This window comes from Toxotes jaculatrix, chromosome 2 (assembly GCF_017976425.1).
Source record: "Toxotes jaculatrix isolate fToxJac2 chromosome 2, fToxJac2.pri, whole genome shotgun sequence".
Taxonomy (NCBI): domain Eukaryota; kingdom Metazoa; phylum Chordata; class Actinopteri; family Toxotidae; genus Toxotes; species Toxotes jaculatrix.
Window position 1 is genome coordinate 26,872,235 of NC_054395.1, and position 25,036 is coordinate 26,897,270.

General features: G+C 40.6%; 1 protein-coding gene across 1 annotated transcript; it reads right to left on the bottom strand.

Moving 5' to 3' along the window:
* Positions 1-1,541: 1,541 nt before the first annotated feature.
* Positions 1,542-23,747, bottom strand: vwa5b1 (von Willebrand factor A domain containing 5B1). The gene is made up of 23 exons (XM_041058879.1): positions 23,685-23,747; positions 22,023-22,026; positions 20,987-21,143; positions 20,620-20,781; positions 19,633-19,852; positions 19,307-19,461; positions 18,186-18,317; positions 16,346-16,470; positions 15,138-15,314; positions 13,834-13,944; positions 12,835-13,037; positions 11,360-11,474; positions 10,961-11,146; positions 10,507-10,708; positions 9,689-9,885; positions 8,533-8,779; positions 6,402-6,695; positions 6,123-6,260; positions 4,776-4,910; positions 4,081-4,152; positions 3,572-3,641; positions 2,995-3,118; positions 1,542-2,201 (listed from the first exon to the last, which is right to left on the bottom strand). Exons 3-23 carry the CDS (start codon positions 21,123-21,125, stop codon positions 1,542-1,544), a joined length of 3,864 nt encoding a protein of 1,287 aa, XP_040914813.1. The 5' UTR covers positions 21,126-21,143; positions 22,023-22,026; positions 23,685-23,747.
* Positions 23,748-25,036: the final 1,289 nt, after the last annotated feature.

Consider the following 25,036-nt stretch of genomic DNA (forward strand, 5'->3'; position numbering starts at 1 on the left):
TTGTTGTATGTATACATGCATACATAGATAAATATGTATGTTTCAGAGTACAATTGCATACAATTTAGAGTGACTAGGAAGTATCTGATTGCGCACAACTGGAAGGGTTAGGGTTATTGCAGTTTATAGTCAGCAGTTGGAGCTGCAGCTGTAGTTGTGACACACAGCTAATGGAGAAGGTTAAGGTAACTTAAAAACTCTTCAAGCCTGATTGTTTGTGTCCAAATTTGTATTCTTCCTCTGAGTCATAACTCTGGACACAGACATGGTACATGTATTTTTAGATCCAACCTGACAGAAACAAGATGCTCCTTATAACTCCTCCTCCTCTTTTATACTTTTAATGTGGAGGAGCTTTCTTCTCCAGGGGGTCAGCCTTTATTTGGTCATGTAGTCTCATGCTGTTTGCAAAACATTTGCAATATTAGGTATATTATTTATTTTTTGTTAAACAGCATTTTGGACAAGTCTTAACCATATTCCTTTATCTCTTCTAAGGACTGAACATGTAATACTTCAGCCAGCTAGCTTTGGTAATTTAGCTACACAACAGTTACAGCTGGCAGAGAGCGTAAATATTTTTGCAACAACTAATCTCTATGAAAAAAAAACTGTTTGATGTAACCCTTTTAAAATATGTGAGGCATAAATACCCACTTATGCAGTAAACACTTAGCTTATAACTAGGCTTATTTTGAACTTGCAAACACATGGTGCAACTGACTCCATGTCAGTGTTACTCTCTCTGAATCTATTAACGAACGCATGATCAAAACCTCTACACTTAAAGTTAGGGTTGGTTATAAGTGAAAAAATAGAAACTGTATGTATCATTAAATAATAAACAATAAATAACATGCCAGTGGGATATGCATTCATAGAATCCCATGTACACCACATATTTTTTTAAAAACCAAATCTTAACATGTATTTGATATTTTCTTTAGCTTTTTGCATATTTTTCTGTCTCTGCTATAATCAAATAGCAAAATGGCAAATATTAATAACACTGTAATGGTAACAGGCATTAGAAAAGACTGGCAGTACCGCTAGCAAGTACCCAGATGTTTTCATGTAACATTTTTTTTTTCCACAATACAATCAGATTCAGAAAATGCTGTAAAGATGTAAAAACAGTATGCGTCAATCAGCGGAACAGTTTTCTTCCATAACATAACATCAATATGATGACAGTAAGAGCTTTTCTCAGATGTTGATGTCCAGCATGCTACTAATTGAACACTGACATTCTTCTCCATAAAACTCAAATCTGTGGCATAACTCTGATTAGATCCCGTGCTAACGGGGATCCAGCTACAGTATATGGCACCAGCGAGGTAACAGCTTGCACATAGTACCTCAGAGGAGCCTGTGATATGTTTGGAGGAACAGCACACAAACAGAAGAAGAAGATACACATTGTTCACAACTGCAACGGCAAAATCTGACTCCAGAGGACATACTGCTGAAAGGAGAATAGTACAGCCTCAGTTAGCATAGTATCATATGGGATTGAGTACTCTGAGTTGTCTGCGTTAGCCTCAGACACTGTTAGGGTTGTAGCAGAGCATGTTCAGTTGCAGGTTTTCGTCCCAGTGTCTGAGGATGATGAAGAGCTGATTGGCAGCAGCCTTGACGGAGGCTAAATCTCGGCCTTCTGGGATATCCTGTGCACTCAACCACATGCTGGCCTTGGCGGCTACCAGTTCCCACTCTATGAAATAACTGGCAGAGCTGTGCTCCAGCCAGGCGAGGGCCACAGCCGTGGCCCACACCATGCTCTCTGGATTCAGCATCCTCTTAAGCACACCGCCAGGTAATGCTGTTTCCAAGCCCCCTGAACCAGAGCTCCGTCCACTGTCCACTTGGGAGTGTGGGGACAGTGGGGGCTCAGCAAGGGTGGATGGACTTCCTAACAAGGAGGAAGCAGCATCCGTCCAGGTGCTCCTGGACAGATGAGAGGGGCTGTGGATACCTACAGTTTGCTCTGCAGGCTGCTGATATGGTTCTGGCTCACACGGTGATCTGTGCCCATCATCGGCACTCTCAGCTCGGCGGGCGCTGGAGTGAGACAAGTGGCCCAGGCTGGTGCGGTGGCTGGTGAAGGGGGACGTCCACTTTAGCTTATCCATGGGCACGTTAATGGCATCGCACAGAGCTGTGTCCAAGGGAAATGCACCACTAGCCAACTGCAATAAGAGCTGTGCAGAAGGAAATCGTTTACAGTTTGACATAAAATACAGCTTATGTTGTTTTGTTTTTTTTATGTTACTGTTTTTCAATCAGCAGTGTAGCACTTGTAGAGGATGGGGAAGGGCTTTGCGCTTGCTAAAGGGTCCCTCTGTGATGGTTGTTAACTGAAGGGAAAAATCATTTTGAAGGGAGCTATTGTGATCACGTTCAACAGATGTTTTCTCTCCACTGGATTTGGAAAGTCATGAAGTGCTGTGTAATTAGAGTCTCCTCCTTAAGGTCTTGGTGGTCTCAAGGAGGGGCAGGGTATGGTCTTATAATATTACAGTAAGTGTGGACACTGCTTCAGGCTCCCACAAGCAAAGGTTTGAATTATCGCTGGCAGGGAAAAAAAACAGTCAAACTGTTGGTGGTTCTCAGTTTAGCTGGCTGAGATTATATTAGCTCTTCCTCAGTCAGTTGTGGATGAAATTAGCAAAGAATAAATAGTGTATGTAATGATGTTTATAATCCAAGCAAAATACTATTTATACAGTCACACTGTAAACCAGCTATAAGATAAATTTTCTTTTTTAAACTTTAAATTTGCAAAGAATGGGATATGATATGCGAACAAATTTCCTGGGTTGGGTGGTAATAATAGGATATGGCATGCTTACATGCTGCACAGTTGCTACTGCTTATTGGTCTCTTGCATGCAAACTGATTGTGACACATCTCTTCAAACAGTTTTCAATTAGTGTCCATCAAAAAACATGCAGGTTGACAGAGCATTTACACGTATATAGATCTGCTACCTACCAGAGGAATGTAGTCTTTGTTCTCATTGTCGCTTTCTCCGATTGAATCGCCGGACTTGCTGTGAGATCGACACATGAATCCTTTGGCAGCTCGAGTCAGTAGCCGAGTCCTGCTGAGGGCCAACCTAATAGAGGAACGGGAGACGTGGATGTAAATCACAGTGCACAGTACGTGTAGCACACACTATTCGATTTCATCTAATGCATTTATCAGGATAGGAAAGCAGTCGTTTCCTTCGATTATTTTGGTTCATCTGAAGATTTACACATCATAGAAATCCAATAAATTGTGTGCAGTGAGGATTTTTAGCCTCTCATTCATCATTATTTGGTCATGGCTTGTCATGAAATGATCTGATATTGTTCTGATACAGTAACATTAAGAAAGCTTTCTCTAAAAAGTCAAAATAATTTAAAAGAAATGAATAAAGATGAAGATTGTTAACGTGCAATGATTCTCTGCCTCTTGAGACAGTTAAAGGAAATTACTATGTAATGCTGAAATCGCTGTGTTTACTCATGCAGCGGTACCACAGCCACAGCACATTTATGCTGCCAGCCAGTCGCCAATCACCCACCTGGCAGAAAAAAGGCTCTCCACCGATTTCTGTGATTGGTCAGAGGTCACAGACGGACTCCTTTGGGAGACTTAGACACAGAGAGGAAGAGTTAGACAAGAGAGGGAAAGAAGCAGTGGCACTTTCTGTCTCTTTCCTATTTTGTTCTCAACATGAGTCTCACATAATAAAGAGCAAAAGCACACCCACTGAGCTGTAACAGTGACAGCAGAGGACATATATTCCATCAGCTGTCTCTCCGCAGGTGAAACACTTGTGTGTGTGTGTGTGTATTGGTGCCTTCACTATGTGCTCATTGTTTTTTTTGTTGTTGTTTTTTTTCCAAAAGGTCCAGACAGCGTTTGTCAATACAAGCCGCAAAATTGTGTCGACTTCTGTCATCACTTACGAGAAGCGGGACTAAAATGTCAATAATCTCATGTTTCACATTCGGAGCAAAACAGCAACGTTGCCTAGACAATGACAAGAGGCTACCAGACAGTTCATGTCGGCTGATGTGCTGCACTTACCCTCTGTGAAACTACATCTCTCCCAGCCAGAGGAGGAGGGAGTGCTACATGGAGAGACAATATCGTCCCCACCTAAAACAATGATAAAAAGACACTGGAAATTAACTGTCAGTTGTATTTTATTTTATTTTACTTTAATTGTTTTTACAAAATCAGCCACTCTCTTTTCTCATAACCTAAATGGACATACAAAATACAGAATTATCAGGCAAAATTGATGCAGCTCATCTGCATCTGTGCCCACTGTGAACCTTCTTTTTTAACTGGCAATGTCAAGCAGATGTTCAAGCAGTGTGCTAGTCTTAGCGCCTGCTGTTGCTATGCCACCACTGAAAACCAATTTAAAATGCTGTGCCCTTTTGCTGAAGTTGGAGTATTTTTAATGTACAGCAGCACACAGCTTTTTGACGTTGTTCAATATTTCACAATATTCTCACAGTGCTGGTGATGCAACCGTTTTTATTGCCAATAAAGACAGATTTGAATAAATATAAATATATAAATGTCTTGAAAAAAATCTCATATCGTCCTTATCCCGAAAGAATTATATTCCCTCTTCTGTATACTCACAACTTTCATTCTCCTAGTTTCTTTCTCTGTGGTTCATATCTTATTTCTGTCTACTGTGTATATATATAAAATTAAAGCTCCATCTGTTGTTTAACTGTTTGGGATAGATTGAAAATGCAGCCTACTGTTGGGCAACAGGACGTCTTCAAGTTCCTCCGACATGCCACCAGACTGAGAGCGACCCAGTCCAATGGAGTAACCTCTGTTCTTCCTGCTCCCTGAACGAGAGCTGGAGTGCGAGCCCCTCTTCAGACCTTCACCTGAAAAGCAAACAGCAAACAAAAAACAAAACAATGTTCAATCTGACTCGTATCTGTTTCACAATTTGAAGTTGTTTCATGAAGAATATAATCTAGGATCTACGCCTTAGATTGATGTAAAATGACTGTTTTGTCTAGCCACATCGGTGACGCAAACCTCGAGTCAAGACATTATTCAGCAGCGGGTTGCATCTTCAGCGGTATATTTATGATGTCACAGATGAGTCCCCTCTGCGCCGAACGATAAAATATTGGCCCGGGGCAAAACCAATGTTTAAATCTAATATTTCCACAGGCTCCACTGCTCTGCTCAGCTCTTCTTCTGCCTCTTCTACTTCTTGACGGGAATGTATTTATATTTATCACAGCCAACTTTGTCCGCTGACATATTGGGTTTTAACATTGGTCTCACACGAGGCAAACAATTTATCTTTCAGGCTAAACACAAGACATCTGTGAGATCATGTGTGTACCTTTTAAGATATAACCTGCAGCTGGATAACAGCTAAAAACATAATGTTTCAACGTTTCCCCTGAAAGTTTGTTCAGGAAATGCTTTGTGACCGAATCATGGATGGACATAGAGAGTGCTGAGGTTTCGTAGATATAGGTCAGTGTTACAACACCAAAAGCTATGAATAAGAGAGCCAAGTCAGTAGACAAACAATGTATAACATGTTTAGGACTAGAACTAATAATTCTTTTCATTATATGTGTAATATTGTTTATGATTAATTGTTTGCCTAATGAAATGTGAAAACAAACAATGAAACATGCCCAGAGAGCCCAAGGTAACACTCAGGTGTATTGTTTGGTCTCAGCTGTAAACATGAGCTTAGAGCTTAGATGGAATCTTTTTCTTCTCAGCAGAGCTGTTTCCCCCAGTCTCTATGCTAAGCTAAGCTAACCACCTGCTGGCTTTCATGAGATTGGTATCCCTCTACTCATCTAACTCTCAGCAAGAGAGCAAATAAGCATATTTCCTAAAATGTCAAACGATTCCTTTAATGAGAGGGTAATTTTACCAACACAACAGCATGCGACAAGAAAACAACTTACTGTCTGATTTATAACTGCTAAACTACAAATAAAAGAAGTTCAACTATAAGAAGTTTTTGAAGGTTATGTTTGATGACACTTTAACGTACATACATGTGGAAAGGAATGAACAATGTGTTGCATAAGGACTGACATTAAATCCATGTGACTTACCGGGGCTTATGTATTCAATACATGTCTGCAAATACTCATTAGTGTCCAGGTCGATGGGAACAAACGCTGTGTATTTGCTCAGTATATTGCAGGCTTTGCTGGTGTGAATAGCATACAGCTGGTACTTCCTGCCAGAGCCTGTAATCATATAAAATGACTGTAAAACATTCCATAGGATTGCATATTACATAACACTATACTGTATTACATAATATTTAATAACAATAGATATCACACAACAGACCTTCCCAGAGACACTTGAATCCACACAGTGCTCACCATGCTCAATCTCACACTCTTTATCCGCCATGTGCTCAAAGTCGTGTATGATGGAGCGTCCAGCCAGGTGGTGGAAGGTCTCGTTCCACAGCTCCTCGTGAACCTTCTCCTCACGTTCCCGTCCGTTCAGGAACGGCTTGATGTCAAAGACCACCTCCCACTTCATCGGTTTCCCACACAACAGTCCGGACACCACAGCTTTGCAGTCACCTTTGTGCTGGTTGGCCGCGCCCAGGTCTGAAATTTGGGTTTCCTGTGGGGTTTCTGCTTGACATAACTGGTGTCCATAACCATCTGAAATATCATAGGAGCGAGATTTGATTTCTGAATTTGCATTTATCAGTTATGCTGTTCAGATCTCCCTGAGGGTTCTTACCTGCTACTGCTTACTTGTGACTGGATTTGTGTTAAATTAGTTCATCACCTATGGTTCCAAAGCTCTGTGTGTTCAGCCTGCTTAAATAGACCTCGAATTACTGCGATTCATCTCCTGGACAATTTTTTGTTTTGTCCCCAAATACAGGAAAACATTTCCTGTCCCTCCTCAGGACAGAATTAGACATCAGCCTGAATGAATCCATTGTGGTGGTCCTGGCTTGAATTCAAGGGCTGCTAATTTTACTGCCTCAATTACCCTATTGTTACCTCCAAAGCCGATTCTGATTAAAATTTGGAATTAGGATTTTCATTTTCTGCAATACTCAACATCTACCCCACTATAACCTCACCCTGACCAGCAGTCTCTGTGACACTGATCTCTCACAGTACTGGCAGGCAGGTTTTGTTACCTTCAGACCACAGACCGTAGCTGTTCCCCCGTTTCCAGTCTTTATGCTAGGCTAAGCTAACTAGCTGCTAGCTGTAGCTTCTTATCTGATGCACAGACACGAGAGTGGTATTGATTTTCTTGTCAAAGTCTTGCTGAGAAAGTGAATTTATTCTCTTCACTGATACTTTATCACTAGGACAAGAATAATAAAAACAATAATTGTAATAAAGAATAAAAATAACGGTCTTCCAATGATGGAGACAGACGTAAGATTAATGATAATTCTTATTTCCCAAAATGTTGAACTATTCTTTCAAAGCGACAATAAAAATCAATGTGATAAGTCACAAATGCAAAATGTTTCTTTGATTTTATTATATGCCAAAGCAAATGCGATCAGTTCCAGTTAACGTAATAAAGCTTTGTGCATCCATGCCATGCATAATTATGTGCTGCCATGCTTTTATTATCAAATCCCTCCAAAACTATGGACTCCGGGGGCTGAACACTATCAGGCAAAAATCATCACTACCTTAAAACATATGATAGTTTTTCCAGTTGTTTATCACCCTAAACTTGTCACATTCTGGTATCATATATTTGATGTTTACACAAAGATATTTCAAATAACCATCTCTCCCAGCTGTGTGTGTGCTATATTTGGGTTTCTGCCAGAACTTTACTCTACTAAAGGCAAAGCTCAAGTTCTTTTACTCCCTTATTGCTAGAAAGCTTAATCTCCTCCTCTGGAAGCAACAGTCTTCGCCTAGCCTCGCAAAATGGATTAGAGACACTATTTGTTTCCTAAAATTAGAAACACTTAAATACACTCAAAGGGACAATCAACAACTTATGAGAATCTGGAATACCTTTCTACAAAACTGTGAGAACACATTTACACCTCTTAGTGTGGACGACCAAGAAGATAACTTTTAAATGGTTTATATCTGTATGTGTTTTTCTAGGTTGGGATGTTTATCTATCATTATTATCACCATTACATTGTGTGGAAGTCATTTTTGTTGTATTATGGACTGGCTATTATATGGTCATACAACTTTGAGTACCTTTTTGGCTACATGTGGATGAACATGAATAGACTCACTTGGATATTTAGGGGACAGCTGATGGGCTGATTGGTGGGCTAGTTGTTGGAAGGATGGGATTATATAATAACTAAATGGTTTATTGTACCTCTGTTGTATGAATATTTCCATTTCCATTTTATAGATGCTCTGGTATGCAAACAAAAAATAGTGGTAATGAAAAATAAAACATATGGCAAATTTAAAATGTTGTATCGCTTAAAGATATAAATATATTCAATGAATTCTCTCATTACTGCAGTGCTTGTGGTCTCACCTGTATCTCCGACGCTGCCAACAGATGGGCTGTCAGTGGAGGATCTGGATCCATCTTCCCCAGCAGTGCTGCGAGATGCTGGCAGCACACCACTGCTGCTGGGCAGAGGGTTGTCCTGAGGCTGGGGATGGAAATGAAGCTCTGAGTCGGCTTCCTGCTGCAGAAGAGGCTCCTGCTGAGGGACTGGCTTGTGACAGCTGGCAGGACGCCCTCTGGAAGACACAGCGCACAGGCTCGCCAGCTGTGGCTGAAAACAAAAGAAAGATTTTTCAATTTAAAAAACCCTGGTCCCGATCACAGGTATTAATAAGGTACAGAACCTCATGTACTGATTGCAATTCTGGTCATTTAAATGTGTTCACTCTAGCTTGCGTTTCATGGTTCTTACATACAGCCTCTTCAAAAGGAAGAACACATAGGACTATTTCAGAAAAATACTGAAAGTGCATAATTGTGAGGTGCACTCAAGTCAAACTCTTACTGTCTGATTAAACTCATGCAAATCATCTACATTGCAAACAGGGATGCAACTAATTAGCAGTTTTAATATCTTAATTTTTATTTCTTTTATTTGTGTGAAAATAAACAATAGAAAGTTACTATTTACTCATTACAATTAGATTTAGACTGATTAAGAATGGCAAGAGGGCAATGGATCCTCAGCTGCATGTACAAAGAGAAGATATCATTTCTTCACAGCCCGGTGAATTCTGTTTAGTTATACTAAGCCACACGCTGAGAAATATTAAAACTTAATTACAATTCATAACTTTTGCCCTTCATTACCGAGGAGAGCACATTAGTCTCGTCTTGATGATACACCAGTCCAGACGAAGGTCAGATGTCTGTTTAATTTGTTAACACAGCCTGAATACAAACATCATTTTTCCAGATACAAAATAAGGTTCCCCTGCCTTTATAACCATAAAAGACTGTGGCTCATTTAATGTGCATATGTGTGCAGCATTATTATGATTATTATTATTATTATTAGACATCACAGTTTGGAAGCACTGGCTTCAGATTGATGAGCTGCAACAAAATTACAGACTGAAAAAGAAATAACTGCTGACCCATTTCACAAACTAGACCAGAGCAGATCATTTGGCAGTAATCATGTGGATGTTACTCTTCACAGCGTGAGGTGGGACCACACCTGGTAGTCGTTCTTCCACTGCGCCTCATGCTCGGGGCTCATCTGGTTGATCAGCTCCTGGACCTTGGCTCTCCTCAGTGGATTCTTGGCCACCACAGAACTAGGGTCACTGGGAGTGTAGACCTTCTTTGTCGGGTTGAACTCTATTATCTGGTTGGTACTGTACGCCCGCCGTCTTGGTGATGTCTTATCCAACCCTGATGTATTGTTCCAAGATTAAAATACTCAACACACACTATATATATGGGGACATTATCATACCAATAACTGTTGGTTTTGCAGTTATTGGTTTCTCTGGCCTGCTGGCTGCTAATTCTACACTGATAACTCAATAGTAATTCCAAAGATGCACAGTTCAACAGCTGCGTCTAATGGAAATGTTGTTGGTTTTTCCTCTCAAAAAGTTTTGGACACATTGAAATGTTGAGATCAATAAAGTCGTGTCAGTTCAGGATAAATGTCATGGCGATCAATCCAATAGCTGTCAAGACATTGCACGAAAAGCCATAAATGTCAACATCATATGGCGCTAGAGGTAAAGTCTGAGGATCAGTATGATACGTCTTGGGGCTGTGAATGTCTGGACAAACTTTCATGGCAGTCCATCCAAAAATCATTAGACCCCTGCTAACCTAATGTACCTTTAAACTAGGCTCTATCAGCTTAAGCTAACATACACTGACTGTTGTCATGGCCTGACTACCATTATCATCACAAAACACCAGTGGCACTAATAATAAGAAGAGAAAAATTAAGATTCAACAGCTATAATCGAAGCAATGGGAGATCCCCTCATTTAGGTTGTCGTAGGTTCTTACCCATGGTGTCTTGTTCTGTGCCGGCAAGGCTGCCGTCTGTCATGGAGTCCGGGTAGGAGTCATACAGAGGACCAGAGGGTGCCTCCTTGTAGGAGCCCTGGCTGTCAACACTTGTCTTCACTGGGTCCTCCTCTTGAGAGTGGTAAAACACAGAGCTGGCTGACTCAATGGAGCGCATCATGCTGTACCGCCTCCTCTTATCCTGTTAAGATTTTGAGCAGGTGACACATAGAAGACAAGTGCGTCAATGAAAACCCATTAACAAGGTTCTTCTGCATAGTTGGGCTTAGCTTATAATTTAGTTCAAATACATTTCAGAGGTAAAAGATAAGGGATTTCTGTGAAGTCACAGATCAAACACATGGTATAATTTGAGGTTCCTTTGTTGAAATATTCTCAACAGTCACCCTGAATGCAGTCATTTGTGACTTTATATCCGGGGTCTTCCACTTACAGATTTGGGGTTGGCGTGGTAGCGGGTGGTGTCACAAACCACACTGTAGCCAATCAGACTGTCCCCTGGAAACAGGAAGGTGTTTCCCACGGGGGACAGCAGCACTTCCTTGGTCTCGGGGAAGAGCCACTCAATGGAAATGTCGCTGAGTACTGGACACATGGTTTTCTTCAGGGACTTTATCATCTGCGGAGTGAAAATAAACAGACTAAAATAGACTTTCAGATATAATACACAGTTTCTGCTTGACCAGTACATAAAGCGAGTGGCGTCTCAGAGATATGATTTCCTAATTGGTATCAGCAGCAGACACTCAGTGCTTTGAAACCACTGCATAATGAATCCTCAGTGGCCCTCAGAATAGCGTGAGGAGTGATACAGAAGGCTGGAAATGGGTACCTTGGGTTGCAGCCTCTCTCCCTCGGCCAGGAACTCTGCTGTTCCTTTAGAAACTGTCGCCAGTCCCTGCACCAGCCTCCTGCAAGCGTTCTGTCCTATGCCGAACGTAAAACATCTGCACAAACACATTAAACACTGCAGCTCCATGGACAGATCAAGGCATACATGAGCATGATAACAGGCATCTTCTCAGGATGTGCGCATATTGTGCAGACATCTAGAGACATGCTGTGGAGACATATAGAATCTAATTTGTCAAACATGTCTTGGGGAAAAAACAGGACATTATCTTTCATGGCGAAAAGCTGAGACATGCCTGCTGCTTTTCAGTGTTCTCCAGGGAGGCTGGGGGATGCTGTTTTTTACCATTTTCATTCCCTTTTTAACAGAAGGATGAGCTGTCTAATTTCATTGCACCAGCTCCATCCCTTTGCATTTTTAATGAGATCAAAGAGTTCAGATTAAAACGGAAACGTCACCTTCTATATAGTTAAAAACCTAACACGGATTTTGCGAAACAGAGATCCGTCGTTGTTTGATCTTGTCCCCGACCGGCTGCGATGATTTGTAAGCATAGTGTGATAATGACCCAGGAAGTGTCGATGAATTGGGAAAGCTCCGTGTACCTAATGCAATCGTCTGGGGGCAGTCATCCATTAAAAGGGGGAAGACAAAAGTCAATTATTTCCAGCGTGACTCAGGACAGGGATTCACAGTGTGAGACTTAGATGCAAGCAGCAAAATGAAGTGATTTCCCTGTGCACTGCAGATCTGTTGTGCCACCAGCGTTCACTCTCAGCTGACAGCTGCTGTTTGGACCCTGCAGGGAGCATTCCTACGTCCTTCTTCTAGATGTAGTTTTAAAACTGTGTTTTTAAAACTGAGTACTGTAGTTTTAAAACTGTGTTACACTCTTCTCTTGTGTTGTTTTGATCTAAAATTGAAAGTGCACAAATGTCAGCTTTCTGGAAGATTCTTTGTTGTGATATATAATGTTTGACACGGACACAACATAAGCTGCATACTTCCGGATTTCATTTTGAGAGGATTACAGCTCCATAACCAGGTGCTGCATTTAAGCCCCTGACAATCCCTGGCTGTGATTTTTATGTTATCTGTGAGCTCTGCTTTTGCTGTTTGCATAATGAGCATAAACAAAAGATGAATTTATTATCATTTGCTTTGGCACAACATACAGTAGTTTCTCTGCCAGTACTGTTACTGCTACAGTGGTTTCTAATAAGGTTGCACTTGATCCATTCTTAACTCCCAATAACGCGGCAGCTATCTCAGACACACATTCACGTCAGTGTGTGGCTGATGTATGTACAGATATAAATCACATTTAGCACCAAACTGGTCACTTTGTAATGTGTTTTGAGACCATTACAGCACTGGCAACACTAGATATTGATCTTTATCCCTTTATTCTAACATACAGCATTGTGCCTGTGAGCGATAACAGTCATACTTGCCTGATGTAGCGTGCATGCCTGCGGACCAGCTCGATAACTTTGCCTGTGTTGCTGACGGCCCCATCGGTGAGCAGGAAGAGCAGGCGTGGGTGTCCGCTGAACATCGGCTGCCTCAGGATCCAGTTGAGCGGTAACAAGATGTTGGTCCCACCCATGTCGGCTCTGATCTTCCTGACATACTCACAAGCCAGGGCCAGGGCATCCTGGATCATCACAGTGAGGAGAAGGACATATAAACTGATGCTTCTTGATTTAAAGCATTTTACAACTGTCTTTATAAAACCTGCAACCATTAGCTGATTAATCAATTAGTAATTTGGCAGAAAATTAACTGATAATTTGACAGAAAATAAAAGATTAAATTTCTTTGGATTTGGGGTTGGTCAAACAAAATTCAAATATTCAGTATTTCAATCACTGATAAGTCTGATGATCTAAAATACAGTCCCTCTTTATACATTCTCCATTGTTGTAGAACAAATATTAAAAATACTAAACCACTACATAAAGTTGGGGGATTCTGAAGAGACAGATTTAAAAAATAATGAAAATCAAAGCAGCAGAGGCCAAGATATTCTGATTTAGTCTCACATATACAGTAGTGGAATGGAACAAAGTAAATTTAATCAACTACTGTACTTAGGTTTATTTTAGAGGCACTGTTACTTTACTTGAGGGTTCTTATTTTATACTTTATTTGTCTACTCCAACACCTTCCAGAGGGTGTTTTACTCCTCTACATTTACAGTATCTGACATTTGTTACTAGTTACTTTTCAGATTAATATTTCACATAAAAGAAATTACATAACCTTATAAAACACAATGCATTGTTAAAGATTAAACCTAGTTTCCCATCCTTTCTGGTTTGTGACTGAAGACTTTAAAACTTTAGAAACCACCTTTCAAAGCCACAGAAGACATTATACAAATGTTTTCAAGGCCTGAGTTGTAAAAGTTGTGACACTGAACGTGTGTATAATTGGCAGAGCTTCTTTACCTCTTCATAGTTCTGGCTGGTTGTGAACAGTGATTTGAATGTAGAGCCGAAGCCTATGATGTTGAAAAGGCAGCCAGGCACAAGGCTCTTGAGAATCACCACCATGGCATCCTGAGAAAGAGTCCGAGAGCAGATTAAGTGCGTGTCCAGAAAACAGAACAGAACAAAGGTTGTGAAGTCTGAAATTCTTAAAGAAGTTGTTGGAGTATAACACAGCTACATGTGCTGATGTGTGGTTGAATGGAAACACGGTGCTGTACACAGCTGTCATCACTGGACAGAAGATTTTCTCAAGGAGAGGAGTGAGCGGAGAGTGGTGTCACACGGTATCATTCATCCATCACTGCCGAGGGGCAGTTTCGATAAGAATACCACTTATTTTTAACCTTTCAGGTGAAGAGCACGAACATTACATCAGCCAGACAATCTATAATAGAATGCTTATTCAGGTGCATTAACAAAGAAAAAAATCAATATGTAATGCTCCACTTTTTAGAGATATTGTTGAAGGTATTCAGTGGGATTTCTTGAGAGATCAATGGTACATCATCATCAGACTCACCCTGGCCCTAAGCCCAGTCTCTGTAATATAAGACACATCCAGTCTGAGTCTGAATTGCATCTCTGCTGTTTGCAGATGATGCACTTCTGTTGGCTTCATCAGACCGTGACCTTCAGCATGCACTGCTTTTAAAAGCGAGCTCACACCTATGGTCATGAGCTTTGGCTAGTGACGGAAAAATGAGACTGTGGATACAGGCCTTTGAAATGAGTTTCTTCCGAAGGGTAGCTTGTCTCACCCTCAGAGACAGGGTAAGGAGCTCTGATATCTGGATGGAGCTCAGAGTCGAGCCGCTGCTCCTTTGTGTTGAAAGGAGACAGCTGAGGTGGTTCAGTAGGCATCTGATTAGGATGCCTACTGAACATCTGGGTTGTCCCCTGTGAACCAACCCCAGGCCAGTGGCAGAAAATGGGAGATGTTTGATGACTGGTGAATAATTTGTCTCATCAATACAGCACTGGCTATGTGCAAAGTAAACAATTATACTAATGGCACATCATGGTCATCATGTGTTTTGGTTGCATTAGCTTTCCATTCACATTTCCATTTCATTTCATGTGTTTGGTACTGACAACACGTCGCAACAAATTCAGTGTAATCTGCATTTCATTAAAACAAACATCTTTAAGCTGGTGATGTTGCGTGATATGTTACAATTTATATGTAAATCAATGTATGCCTCAATGCATGTTTGCATCTGAATCTATGCAAGAAATGTACCACCACACTGAGATTAAAACACCTTCACACGGTTGATGTTAACCCCGCTCATGCTGCCGCTGCGGTCAATGAGGAAGATAAACTCGCCGTGAACCTTCCTCAGGTCTGAGCTGATGGACTTGAGGTCAGGACAAAAGTTCAACATAACCACAGGGTTGTGGAGGATGTCCTTGTGGAGTCGCCTGTGAATGATATCCACCTGTAAAGACAGAGGAACCCAAAGGAAAAGCATGAATTATAGGGAATGTGACACCATAAGATAACTGGACTTTCAATAAATATGTGCATGCTTTAATTTAACGCTTAAAAAAGCCCAAAAAAAAGCAATAAAAAAGACTCGAGTGATCATGTTGATAGACAGAGCACATCAATTATTGTAGATGTGCAGGAAATTCCAGGCAGAGTGTGGCGAGCCTTTGGAGTGTTTCCATAGAAACCCATTTTTATGGCTAAGTGCTCTCTCTCCTTCTGTTTAGGTCTGCTGGTCACTTAACAACCTCATCACAGCTGAGATGTGAATGGAAACACATGATTCTGATAAGTAAAGAACCAAAGCTTTTCAACTAGCTTTGGGCAGGTTGTAATAATTTGGGTTACTTTTTGTCATTATCTGAAATTGAAAATATCAATTTTGATGAACTGGCAATTCATTTTATTATTATTCTTAACTAATTTAGATAATAGTCAAATTATGATGAAAAAAGATTTTAACATTATAGTGTAGTTAAGCTAGCTTCTACCATCTAAGCTTTTGACTGGCTGATTTAATGCAATTTGAGGTAGTTAGCTACCTTTAAATCACATATTTAAATCTAATAAATTGTAAATTTCTTTCTTATACTTATTTCAATGTAAATATTACAATGTATGTTATATGATATGTAGTATATAATTGAGGGAACAATAAATTTAAAAATCTATTTTAAAAAACTACAACTGCTTCAAATATTCTACCTCTGCGGAGGTCATAGTGTCAGACAGGAGCTGATTCAACCCAGCAGTAATTTTGAAACCACAGTGTGTAGCATCATTGTATTGGATTGTATTATATTGCAAGATATAACAAAATTATGGGACATCATCTCTTCAGCTTCACAAAATTTGTTTGTGTTGCAGGGAACTGCTCATGATACTGTGCTATTGTGTAGTCTTTACCACTCTCCACAGAATGATATTGGTACGGTATCGTTGTCATCAGGCACATGGTGCTGATGTCAATGACACACTCACTTTCCTCTCGTTGCTGGCATCCTTCTTGGTGGCCTTGATGAAATCGCTCCGGCCGTGAAGATACTCATCATACTCCTCCTGTGTCATGTCTCCATTCTCGATGAGCACATGTGGCAGATGAGGCTCTAAAATGACACAGTTGGTCAGGACAAAGACATTACTAAATATATTTCAGACAGATTGTAAAGCAGATGGACAATGCCTGAAATTGACACCAGGTAACAGCACAGGGTGGGGTGGGGTGGGGTGGGGTGGGCTGAGGGGGAGGGGGTTGGGCGTAGTCTGTGATGCAGAATTATCCCCACATTGATGCGAAAATTAAGAGGTGATTGCATATAAAGATGCTGTATCACAGCTGGGTCTAAATAAAACAAAATGAGCTCAGAGGGTTGAGTGAATCCTGGGGATTTGGACCGTTACTTTTTCCTCAGTACAAGTCATCTGATTTCATCTTTATCAAAAGATTAAATTAAAAAGTCTTTAATTTACAAACATTAGTTATAAAATGTCTTTGTATGGCATTTTAACAAGAATCGGCTGGAAAATGTCTGATACCACTGCTCTGGACCTGTGACCTTATGTAAAATTCATGCAGACCTTAAATTAATTTGTTTTTTTTTTGTTTTTTTTCATGGGTTAATGCACCCATCCATCCAATCATCCATCCATTTTGTGATGCTTATCCAGTTCCAGGTCACTGCTGGGAAGTAAAGACAAAAATGTCAATAACTTCATGCACTTGGCTTTATCATCCCCACTGGTTTTCATTGACGTTTTTCTTACTTTGACCAGTACCACCATGAAAGCAGGTATTAAATTACATTCTATATGGTATTAAAATGTCTTTAAAAGTCTCAAATTTCACTTACAAAGATCCTAAATATGTTTTACAGCCTGACATAGACAGTAACATTAGTTGTAAAATGTTTCTGCATCTGATTTTAGCTAAAATGGAAAAAAAGACCAAAAAAGCTAAAAATGAAAATTCATGTGGACATAAATTAATTAATTGATCCATCTATTTTCTGCTGCTTAATGATTAATTAAGGATTACTGGGGATTATTGTTATACTGCTGGCAAGTACTAACAAAAATATGATAAAAACATCAATAAATTCATGCACTAGGCAAATAATTCTTGGCATTATCGCCCCTACTGGTTTTCATGGATATCTTTCTTACTTGGGACAGTACAACCACGCCACAAGTATTAAATTGCACTTTATGCATTATCAAATGAAAATAAACTTCTACCTTGTGTTTTTTATTTTCTTTATTACAACAGACATGTATGTCTGTAATGCAGCTCAGCTTTGTCCATCTCTCTGCTCAAGTTGAGCATCCATGTTGTGACCAAAACAGCAGCACCGGTCTGGAATGAATTAAATTGCCCAGCACTGGCCGCAGGTCTGTTTGTGAACAAAGCCTTCATAAGAGGCCTATTGGATCAGCGAGGCCGGGGCTCATTCCTGCCTCTGGGAGACAACTGGCCCACACATACTGTAAGTCAAGACAGCAGGGAGAGACGAGAGCACAGAAAAACCAAAACAAAGACCTGACACTGCACACCCACACAATGGCGTCTGACTCCGCTGGCATGTCATACATTAATAACAAGAGGACCTTTTTTTTTTTTCCTGATGAGGCGCTCATACACACAAAGTGAAGCAGTGAATCACCTCGCCACTGATCTGATTATAAGCTCAACAAAAAAGAAAAAAGGCTGCAAGAGAAGCTTGACAGTGCTGGAATAAACAATTTCAAAATATTGTACTTGAGAGGGGAGGAAAGACTAATTGAAGGGCCACGCTGTGAGTGAGTATTGAAGTTGTACACCTACCGCTGGGGTAAATGATGATTTTGACAGGACAGTCATAAGTGTATTTGTCCGCCAGAGTGATAACAACACTTGTGGCAGAGCGGGCCAGAGGATCTGCATCAGCTCGGATGGCATGAGACGGGCTCTCCACACCTACACAGAGCAGAAACCAAAGCAGATCAAATAACCACTGGCTTCACCCTCAGTAATAATAGCTAATAAGAAACCAGCAGGTCCCACGGAAATAACTCAAAATTACACCATAAGAGCTCAAATGTCCAAAAGATTCAAAAAGCAAGATTACTGTTGTACTAATGCCTTTAGGTGCTGTTGCAGTTTGAGCAAACTTGAGGAATAAACAATCCATAATTATGTATTATTATGTAAAAAAAATTTCCATGAAGCTCAAATCATCAAGTTTATAGTAAAGGAATAGTGCAGTATTTTGGAAGATCCTTTTTGTGCTGAGAGTTAGATGAGAAGATCAATACCACTTTCACGTCTGTAGGATAAATAGGAAGCTACAGCCATGACACAGTTAGCTTAGCCTAGCTTAGCATAAAGACTGAAAAAAAGGGAAAAACAGCTAGCCAGGCTCTGTCAGAAAGTCTCCCTACCAGCATCTCTAAAGCTCAGTGGTTGTGGGTTTATGGGGGTTTAATCTGTAAAATAAAAACGTTATTAGGGAGCTTTAGAGGTGTAACTGAGCCAAGCTAGCAACTGTCCCCTGTCTGTAGCTTCATACTTAACGGACAGAGAGTGAAAATGGTATCTTCTCATCTAACCCTTGGCAAGAAAATGAATGAGCGTATTTTCCAGAACGCCAAACACTCCTTCTGTGCAACATTAGTAGTGTTGCCAGCTTATGTGTGCAAATCCCAGTTCAATTCAGAATGCGCTGTACACACAAATGCACAGTGCTGAAGCAGTGTTTTTTTTTCCTTTTGCACCTCACTGCAGGATGAATGACAATTACAGCTTCTTATTGCAGATGTAAGAGCTGTCAAGGAGCACTGAAATGTAACGCTTGATTACAGGATAGCTCAAGTGATAGGGCCTGTTATACCATTACACACACTAGCAAAATCAGTGTTCCACACTTGAAGTGGATTTGCCCTGGGAGTAATGGTTAGGTTTCTGACCTGCAAGGAGATAAGGAGCACGTATCTCCAGCTGAAAGTTAAACTTGTAGTCCATGGAGTTGATGGTCTCCTCCTCCAGCAGTGAAGCCAACCACAGCTGAGGGGAGTTGGGAGTTTGATCATGAGGACTTGAGGCACAGGTATGCCTGTCCCGCCTAAAAGTGGCAAAGCATGACTACATTAAAATGGGGCCATCTTGAATGAACATATAAAATGTTTCCATCTATCAAAAATCCAATTGGCAGTACCAAATCATTTTAATGAAATACAAAATTGTTTTGGTTTTTTTTATTGTTTTTGTGAGTTTATCAGGTTTTTTTTCTTACGTTCTGGAGAAGTTTGGGGAAAGTCCCTGCTCCTCATTAATGGTCCTCTGTACCCGAGGTGTACACACCGGTGGGGATGACACAATGATGCCCCCGCTGGGTAGGGTGGAGAGCTCAGAGGAGGTACTGACCAGAATATGGACCGTCTCCATAGGAGGGATGATCCCAAGGTTAACCACCAACACTGTCCTCTCCAAATCCTCATCCAACAGTATGTATCCTGTAACACCAGAATAGTTGAGTAAACACATTTTTAAACTTTACCACAAATGTTATGACTCTCCAACCTAATGTAAAGCTGTCCAGGAGTAACCTTGGATGCCTGATTCCTTCCTTGATTCTTTATTTTAATCTCTAAAACAGAACACTGGAATGACTCTTTGCTGGTTTAAGACTTTACTGATTTAGGCAGAAATCACAGCTAGGCTTCACCTCAGTTATACGTCTGGTTTCCTAACCTCTTACAAGCCTGAGCAAGGGTCTTTTGGGTCATTCCTAATGCTAGGCTAAAGATTATAGCATGCTTGAGAAGGCATGAATTTTCTTTAACATACTCATGTATCAAAAGACTTTAAGTGGCGCTCCATCAATTCAGTACTGCACTTCGATAAAGTTGGGAGGAATTGTGAGAAACAGTCTAAATCAAAGCAGCAGAAGGAGAGACATCCTAACTTTTAGTCCTAGAATGCTGGATCCCACATTTCCCATAATGCAACTCTATAATATCTTTCCTGAGACCAGCATGGTCTGGTTAATGAGCAAGAAGAGTAGCAGTGAGAATGAACCATAAGTGTAAAGCTGCAGGCCATAAAACCAAAACAATGAGCTGAAAGCCACTTAAATGCTCCATAGAGCTGAGGGGGAATTACAGAGCAAGGTGATAATTCTCTGTGGGTTCATCGCTACGAGCGACCCCTTTCACATTATACTAAGCCATTTAATCCATTACTGATACAAAAATATTGATTAGAGCAGCTTTAATCTTACCGCTGCCACTCTGGAGGGCTCCATTAGATGTGTTGCAGCAATCAAGATAACAGTCCTCAATTTTTGCTTTGTCTTTGACTTGCAGCGTTATAATTTGACTGGATATCATAGCCTCAAACCCTACTACGATGGAATTTTCCTCCAGTGGATAAATGAAGATCCCTAAAGGGCAGTACGAGAGGGGAAAAAAAACAGAAATAAGTACATGAACCAGAGGCATCAAACAAACAAGTACATATATTCAGTCAATAATAATGAATTTTACAACAGTGTGTTTCAGAGCATAAGGTCGGTTTAAATTGGTTGACAGTGGCAAGGCTCCACATAACTGAAGTAAACTAATAAGTGTCCTGTAGTACACACTTACCTTCAATTGCATGATCCTCAATATTTTCATAGGTCATAGAAGCTGTCAGAGCCAGAGTATAACCCCTGACACAGGAAGTGATATCAGAGACACTGAGGGGCAAGGCGCTCCGATTCTCCTTGTTAATGAGTCCAGGCATGGTGTTGGATTTAGGATGCTGGTTTGTTGTCATGTGGAAAAAAGAAAAGAAAAACCTCTCATCAGATAGTGACAATATCAGAAACAAAAGCTCTCACCAGCAGAATATGGAAATGTTCAATATTAGAGAAAATAAAAATACATTAGGAAATAATTAATTATGTAAAAAAAAAATCTTATGAAATTCTTAAAATTATTGTGAAGTAATTAAAACTCAAGTCAAATGTTATCTCATTTTAAAATGAGATAACATTTGACAGTTGTGGTGTTTTCACCACCCTCTCACATTTCAGCCAGAACAAGAACAAGAAAAACACCCCTTATTTTGACTTGGGGGTGTTCACACATCCTACTGCAATCACGCAATGACAGCAGAAAAGTCAAAATTGGAAAACCTCCTTTTGTTGTGACTTCAGTGCTTGCGTATTTTTCCAAGATGGTTACTCCTACGGCTAGCTTTGCAGTTAGACCACTAAATTAGCTGTATTTGCAGTATTACGTGTGTGGAGCAGTTCATGTGAAACCAGATAAGAGCTGTATCTTGTACAAGCTTTTTAGCTGAATACCAGCTGAACTGATTGTTTTGGACTTTGGTAGCATTCACAGCCATTTGCAAACAGTTTGTTGACATGTCTGTAGTGCTTTTCACCAAGTGGAAAATATCGTCCGTGTCGGAAATTCATCATACCACCAACACAGAATTATAAGTTGGAGGCTGACATGAACGGTTTTTCCCCACTCGGCTGCTTGTACTCACAGTTTCACCATTATAATGTAAATGTGCATTAGCCCCCGTTAGCTAGAGCACTAGCTTCTGATGTAAACAAAAAGAGTACACACACAGAAACAGATCTCTCATTTATGTCGCTTGACAAGGCTGCTCATGCTGCATACCAACCTGGCTAACTAGATAATCTGGCTTTCATCATTTTTGTTACCCAGTAATAACATCAAACACATGGCAGCATCTCATTACAGACTCCAAAACTAGATGAAAGCAGCTATCTAGGTATATGTTCAGTGCAGCCTGTTTCGTGAGTATTCCAGCCTCAATCATCTTTACCAAGGAGCCTTAAGGAGGGTGACAGAGGCAGAGTGCATCTGAGATAAAGATCTGAGCAGTGAAACAAATTTAGGGTGGTTTCATCATTACAACACACCAAAAATGTAATAGGAAAGGAAAAACAGCATTCAGTGCCATGTGAAGGTATAAAAGCATCTAAAGTTTAGATGCAGCATCGCTAATTATGTAAGTTGTACAATAAAATTATCTGTTGCTTCAGGACTATGCTTCATTGTTAATGTCGTCTCCTCCACCAGCAATCTTGGTTATGTGCTGTCAAGGGTCTGTGCCTGCTGCACGACCAGAGCGCCAGCACAGGCTTGATAGGAAGTGTTATGACGAAAGCAATTTCCATAGAGACAGCTCTGCTTGCTTGCCTGCAGACTGACCAGTAACATCTCTAAAGTGTGCCTTTATTTGCGGTACACTGACTGATTGCAATTAAAACACCAGGCGATCTCTGTCCATCGCACAATTAGAAATTCATATTCACTCAGAAAATTCAGACTGATCTCCACACACACACACACACACAACTTTCACACTCATTGTCTGGTTGCATAAGAAGTCCTTCAGAATCGATATCAAATTCGATCAGCCTCTCTAATAGCCAAACTGAGGTTTTAGGCACCACATGGTTATTTATGGCGAGGAAAAGGTCATACAGATGCAGTTACAGACCATTTTTTTTGTCTGTCTCAATAGTGCCATCATGTGTCCGGTCAGCCGCAGCTTTGGAAGCAAACATCAATTAGTCCCTTCATGAAAACAATTTTCTCTTACATGAGAATAACGAGAGACTTAACAAAAGAAAAATTCATGCATGGCTGGACTGCAAAATATCCCAATGCTGTCAGTGAAAAGATGACAACATGAATGATACAGAGCGATACAGACACTTAACATCAATAAAGAAAATGACAAATTAATGTGAAATTACAGATCTATTGCATGTGTAGAAGGGGATTTGAATTCAAATTCTAAATATTTTTCCATTATTTTAGCAAGCTTGGTGTTTTTCTTTCTTTCTTTCTGTCTTTCTTTCTTTCTTCCTTTCTTTCTTTCTTTTTAAGCATCCTTTTCTTTACAGTCTTTCAGCTTATAGTAATTAGTGTTAAAAGTGGCAGTCCCAGGGTGCTTCTTTCTTGGTTGGCTCAGTCACACGAATCACCCTGCCTCCCTCCGGGGTTTGCTAAAAGACCAGCAAACCATCAACTCTAAACATTTTCTATCAGCGTTACCACACTCCTCTGCTCTCATTAGTGTCAAAACAGAGAGCAGATGATGTGGTAACCACCTGTTGAAACACACTAGATATCTGTTTACAGCACGTTTCAAGATGGATCACTGGTAGTTTTAATCATCATCCAGCTGGCTGACCTTTTCTTGATTTAAAGCAAATGACAGGGATGTTTAATATATGCATCATCAGAGAGATACACGCTACAACATTAAAATGCATCTGATGTGATCACAGTATCAGCCTCATTATCTTACCTTTCATTTGTGTCAACTGGATTTGCAGCGAGGGTCTCTCTCTGTCAGAAGTCCACTTATCATGAAAGATATCCTCCTCCTCTCCGACCTCTCTCAGCTCTCCCTTTTTGTTCTCTCTCTGTGGCATAGAGGGAATAGGAGTGCTGCCACAGGTGGCAGAAACTACAGATGCAGCGGCCACATCGTTAGTTAGACGTACAACGCAAAGAAGGGGAAGGTAGGGAGCTACTGCAGCACTTCAATCAAGCACAGCAACATGTGGTTATTCTCTCCTCCTTCTCCTCCTCTTCCTCCTCCTCCCTGTGGATGCTGGATTTGGAGGGCTTTGAGAGACAGAAAGGGAGAGAGAGCGAAAGAGAGAGAGAGTGAGAGGGGGACTAAGACAGAGGGTCCAGTCCTTCCAATAAATATCCCCCTTCCCATCCTCTGCGCATTCAAAGCATCAGCACCACCCACTCACTCCAGCCCTCCCTGACATCGATGACAACAGGAAGCATCCAGGTATCCTTTTTAATAGCAAGGGATCAGTGTAAATGACATGTACTGTGACACCAGGAGGGTGAAAAAAAGAGGCTAGAAAGAACAGATTGGTGGGTGAGAGAGCACTACATGTCCCCCTCATATCACCTATAATGTCTCTCTCTTCCTCTCTCTGGTGTGATTGGAAAGCCCTTAATGTTTTAAATCCAACGTGGGTGTTTGGCCATCTCTGTGTTTTGTGATCGCTCAGTTTGATCCATCTGTTTTCTTGAGGGGTTACCATGACGATTAATATATGTTTATAAAGTCATTTTGGTATAGTCGTGAAAATGTAGATGGTGTTTGTCTGGTGTGTGTGTGTGTGTGTGGGCTGGCTGAAACTCAGCATCCGCCTCCAAATTGAATTTACCTGCAGCCAATAAAACTTGGTCTGTACAAACCCACACACCCCTCCCCACCCTCACACCCACCTCTCTCACTGTTTTACTATCTGTTTCTCAACCTCTCAGACGCTGTCACACACCAACACACACATGCACACTCTCTTTCTCACAGGAACCGCACATTAGGAGGGTTACAGCCAAATTCTACTCTAGTTCAAATTGCGTGTCTTATCCAACTAACAACCCAAAGCCCAAAATATATTCAGTTTACAATCACATGAGCCAACAAAAAAAAATAGCTAATCCTCACATTTGATAAACTGGAAATAGTTCAGTTAGTTTTGTCAATTTGTCAATGGACAGGAAATTAATGTGCAACTTTTATTTCTAACTTGATTAATCAACTTATTTAACATGGACTTTACACGACAAAATGAATATAGGCCTACAAATAAACTTTAACATGCAGTTGATCTTGAAAATACTTCA